This window comes from Sinocyclocheilus rhinocerous, unplaced genomic scaffold (assembly GCF_001515625.1).
Source record: "Sinocyclocheilus rhinocerous isolate Xijiao unplaced genomic scaffold, SAMN03320098_v1.1 scaffold1294, whole genome shotgun sequence".
In the NCBI taxonomy this organism is placed as follows: Eukaryota; Metazoa; Chordata; class Actinopteri; order Cypriniformes; family Cyprinidae; genus Sinocyclocheilus; species Sinocyclocheilus rhinocerous.
In genome coordinates, this window is record NW_015656157.1 from 1,196,323 (window position 1) to 1,201,084 (window position 4,762).

The 4,762-nt window shown below is 39.9% G+C and overlaps 1 protein-coding gene across 2 annotated transcripts in view; it reads left to right on the forward strand.

The window, feature by feature from the left end:
• The window catches only part of LOC107719571 (single-stranded DNA-binding protein 3-like), a 74,528-nt gene that overhangs the window by 15,705 nt on the left and 54,061 nt on the right, over window positions 1–4,762 (forward strand). For both annotated transcript variants that reach the window (XM_016527020.1, XM_016527021.1), the window contains exon 3: window positions 1,681–1,742. In XM_016527020.1, coding sequence (XP_016382506.1) covers window positions 1,681–1,742 — 62 coding nt within the window. The remainder of the gene's footprint in view (window positions 1–1,680; window positions 1,743–4,762) is intronic.

A 4,762-nucleotide genomic window follows, 5' to 3' on the forward strand; every position in this document is an offset into this window, starting at 1 on the left:
GTTGTGTGACTCGTTATGCTCTTCGCTGCACACAACTGAGGGAGTCCTGCACTTTCTGTCTTTGACGACACGTAAAAAAACTGCGCATACCGCAGGAACGGTATAACGGAAAATTTTAGTGGTTTTGAAACCGTGACGTTTCCGAACCGCGGTATACCTTCAAACCGGTTATCGTCCCATGCCTAGTCACCATACTTGGCCACATGTCACATGTCACTTCACTATATATTTCGCTGTGTGCGTCATTCTAATGAACTGTCAAACTCTACACTTAGACATTGTTGTTTTTTTCCCTTAAAAAGACATTTGGAATATATTCACGTTAACTGCAAAATAGCTTATTGGTAATTATTAAATCTCTTGACAGTCATAGTTTAATTGCATTAGCTGCCTGAGGCTGTTTATATGTTTCCTCAGGTATTGATGACAAAATTGGGGTATCAATCCAACCCAAAAGCATAGTTTTAGAAAGGCGAATTCTGCAGCTTAGGCCATATATGCATGCAAAATTAGACTGTACACCATATGTAAATATTAATGAGTCAACAAGTAAATAGATGGCTATGTTTACCAATGTTTCAGTGTTTATGTAACTGCAGTAGGGCGTCAACATGCATGCCGTCGACAGTCGTCATTACCTCCGTTGCTATTCAATTAGGCGAACACTCGTCAGATCTCGAGACCTTAGTGCAGGAACACTTGTACACCACAGGGGAGGTCTTTCGGCCCAGGCAGGTACACAGCAGGAGGACACACCTGTGCATTGAAGCTTAATGAGGGAGCAGTCACCTGCTTGTTCCCTTTGCCACCTCACAATTACTGCTGAAACTCCCTCTACTTACACCTTGGACCTCAAGGGGCCACACAGCTCTGCACTGATCAGCACAAACACACACACGCTTTAAAACATTGTTAATCAGTCCCTTACATCAGGGAGACGCAAAATAATGCACATCAGCTTTTTGGGTGCAAAGTTATGGACAGGGCATGTTATAAAATCAATACGTCTGCTTGGAAAAGTACTCTACTCAGCCTACCATTACAGTGGTAGGCTGAGTAGATGTAATCTGTAAAAAGAGAGTGAATGTGATCTGATTTGGTGCAGAAAATCACCGTTAGCTAATACTTGATATGGTGTGTTAGAGACATATATTGGACATATATATTATACTTTAGAGGTTGGTTTCGATGTGAGTAACAATTAGGATTGAATGTTTCAATTTTGTCTGTAATTTATAGTTTTATGTTGCACGGTAAACCCCCTTTAAAGCACCAGTGATACAATACATTCAGACAGGTGTTTTGGCCATTACATCACAATTGAATAGTTTTTTAGCATCTGTTTAAACCATAAAAACTTTAAGTATCTGTCTTAATCTATTGAGGTGTCCATATATCATTTTGAAATGTGCCAGTAAGTGTGACCCTAAACCAGTAAGACCTAATTATAGGGCTGTAGGACCACCTGTTCAGCTAGTTGTTAAGGTAACACAATAACTAAACGGTTTGTGTATATCCCTAGACTGGAACGATTGGTCTGCTGAACCGAAAGAGCTAGATGTTTAATTTGTTTTCATTGTTTTGATATTGTAAAGGAGGTTTTTAACTGTAGTTCATGCATTCTGAACCTGCTCTAGTCGCACTTGACCTCTTTTTCTCTGTCTGTTTCTATGTTTTTAGATCCGATGGGAAAAGAATATCACATTAGGAGAGCCTCCTGGATTCCTGCACTCATGGTGGTGGTATGTATCGATCTTGTAACTCAAAACCCCTAACATTCTCTGACGGTATGGCCATGCTAGCTGCTAGCAGCAGTAGACGAGCCTAAATGAAAGCTGGTCCATTATTTTTGGAAGTAGGTGTCTCCTTATTACAGTTACATTTGTATGTTGCCGTACAGAATTAGGCCTGTTTTATACACAGATGTTAGAGTAAAATGACTGAGTGAAATGCTGTGGAAAGATTTGAAGACTCAGCAAAGTATGACTGATTGTTGATTTCAAGACAAGTTCTTGTATTGCAGTCCATTCAATAAGGTCCAATATTCACAAGCCTGTTGAAACAATCAGGATTCTTGCTTAACCAGCAAGTTTCCCTTGGTCAGCCAACAGAGAAACCAGACTCGGATAGTTGACAAGCTTTTTTTGCTAGTAAAAAACATAGCTAAGCTAGTGGACTAGCTAGACTAGCAAGAAGCTAGCTTGGACTAGCTTGGAAATTCATGCTGATCTAAGCTGTTGTTTACAGCAGGGAACCCTAGTTTCTTGAAGGTTTTTGTCCTCTGGTGATTTTTTCGGAAGACTCATTTTTAATATTTTGTCTGTTGAACTATCGAGCCCAAGATACACAACAGTAGAACCAATCAAACAGACTGTACACCTATCCATTACGGCCTTATTTCACTGGAACCAAAGGAAATATGGCGTCTATCCTGACTTGGGTCCTTTGGAGACTCTCATGTTTGTCTGGAATTCACGTTATGTTCTTGGCTTACACAAAAATAAGATTGGTGCGTGTAGATCAAGTTCACACAGAGCAGTGTGTTCATTTATCACACTCAACTTATTCTCCATTTTGGATTACTGGCTCCCCTCTGTGAGATTATTAGAAGTCTAGTAGGTTTTGGAGGGTCCTTGTATGGTGTTGACACTATTGGAGGAGCGTCTGTCTGGAGCTATAACACGTAGAGGAGGGGGGTCGTGTCGGGGTTTAAGGGATTCGGAGGGGCCACGAAGTACCGCCCTCCTCACCAACCCCCCTCCCCCAAACAAAAGGGCCAGATGGTAAGGGAAAGCCAACCCCTCCCCCCTGTGCGTACCCCCACCAACCTTTGTCTGTAGGCCTGTCCTTTGTTTGCGGAAGAACCCTCAAACGGATTAACTCCTTGCATTCCAGTCTCCTTTGTGTTAAACAGCCAAATCTCCTTCTCCACTACCCCCACCTTTGCATTCTCTTCCCTTCTGTCTAAGGCAGTTTCCTGTTGTAAGGGGGTTTGAATGGTAGCATCAGGCTCTGGGGTGGGGCAGAAGGGGGTGGAGGCAAAGTTTGGTGAGAGGGGCAGTCATCCACATCTGTTGTAAAGCAAGCAAGGGGTTGGGGGTGGTGGTTTTAGTTGGGGTGCAGGTGTGGATCGCAAAAAAAAGGACGACCATTTGCGATTTATCTTACGCATAGATTTGTTTATTGGATGTCTGGTAAGAAAGGAGAAAGTCGAGTGACAGAAATGTTACATTGATTTACTTTCAGATGGCCTAAAGCTGACATCCTCCTTTGTGATTGGTAGAGATGAGAGGAAAGCCACACAGAAGTGTTCACCTCCAACACACTCATTTAAGTGCAACCGTGTTAACGCAGGAAACAAACCAACAAAAAAAAATGGTTGTGTGTGCATTTAAAGTTGACCTGGATGTAAATTAAAACGGGTAGAAAACAACATGTCTTTAAACAATCAATCTTACTTTATAATCTTTCTCCTCTAACACAGTCTAAAAAGACTTCCTGCAAATGAAAAGGCAGCTGATTTACATCTTATGCTGATAAACTCTTAGGTCAGGTCATGTTTTACAATATCGCCTTGATGCCGAGAGCAAAAGAAACATATGTGGGTTAACAAATGGACATAAAGCATTTCTTTTATATTGTTTGGTGACATCTTTGTGTTGTTGCATGGGCGTTGTACAATTTTCTAACAAGTGTTTTCTATGTAGTACTTCTGATGTGTTGCAGCATGTTTTTAAAATCAAGACTAAATCAAAATAATGGCCCAAAAATGGATTGATGTGTATAGTCTTAAATTAAATAATTTGTCTAAAACTGCCAAATGGCTATTTAGGCATTGTTTTCGCAAACTCTCATTTATTTTAATAGGTAAGGTCCCACGCCATCTAATTACTTCCTCCTACATATTTGTTTCTTGCTGAATATACTGTTTTACTCAGAAATACGTGACATTGAGGTATTGGAAGTTATTTTTCTGGGATGTTGTCTTATATTATCTATTATCAAAAGGAAAAAATGTTGGAGACATGGTATGGCGGGAAGTGTACATGTACAGGCCTGTTGCATGTGCGGGCATCCAGTGTTCGAATCCAGTGGTTTAGGTCATTGCCCCATCCCAATGCCCCTTTTTCTCCTGATTGTTTGCTGTAATATTTGAATTTTAAAAGTGTCTAGTTTTTCTTTTATGTATTTAAGTTTTATTACTTTCTTTTATAAATAACGATTTAGAGTTTTTATTTTTATTTTTTCAGTTTTTTTTTATGCAAGTGATATTGCAAGCGAGATGCCGAAGCAAATGTATGATGTTTATCTCACGTTCCACGCTTTAAAAACTGTAAATATCAGAGGTGGAGGTCTTAAGTTACGTGGCTGCACTTGTGAATTTAAAGATTTCTAATAAATGAAGAAAATGACTTGACTGACTTGAGAAAGAATACTCTAAATTAAATCAGTCTCAAACCTCATGGCTCGATTATGGGTTTATAAAAATTGTAATTAAACTTTTGAAAAAATCTTTGCGACATTAAAGGGTTAGTTCACCCAAAAATAAAATTTAGGCTGCGTTTTACTCACCCCCGATGCATCCTAGGTGTATATGACTTTCTTCTTTCAGACGAATCCAGTCGGAGTTATATTAAAAATTTTCTTTGATCTTTCAAGCTCTATCGTTGTACTCAGTGGGTGTTGCATTGCTTCGGTCCAAAAGACATGAAATAAAAAGCACCCTTCCACAAAAAAAAGTGTCTCACACGGCTCCCGGGGG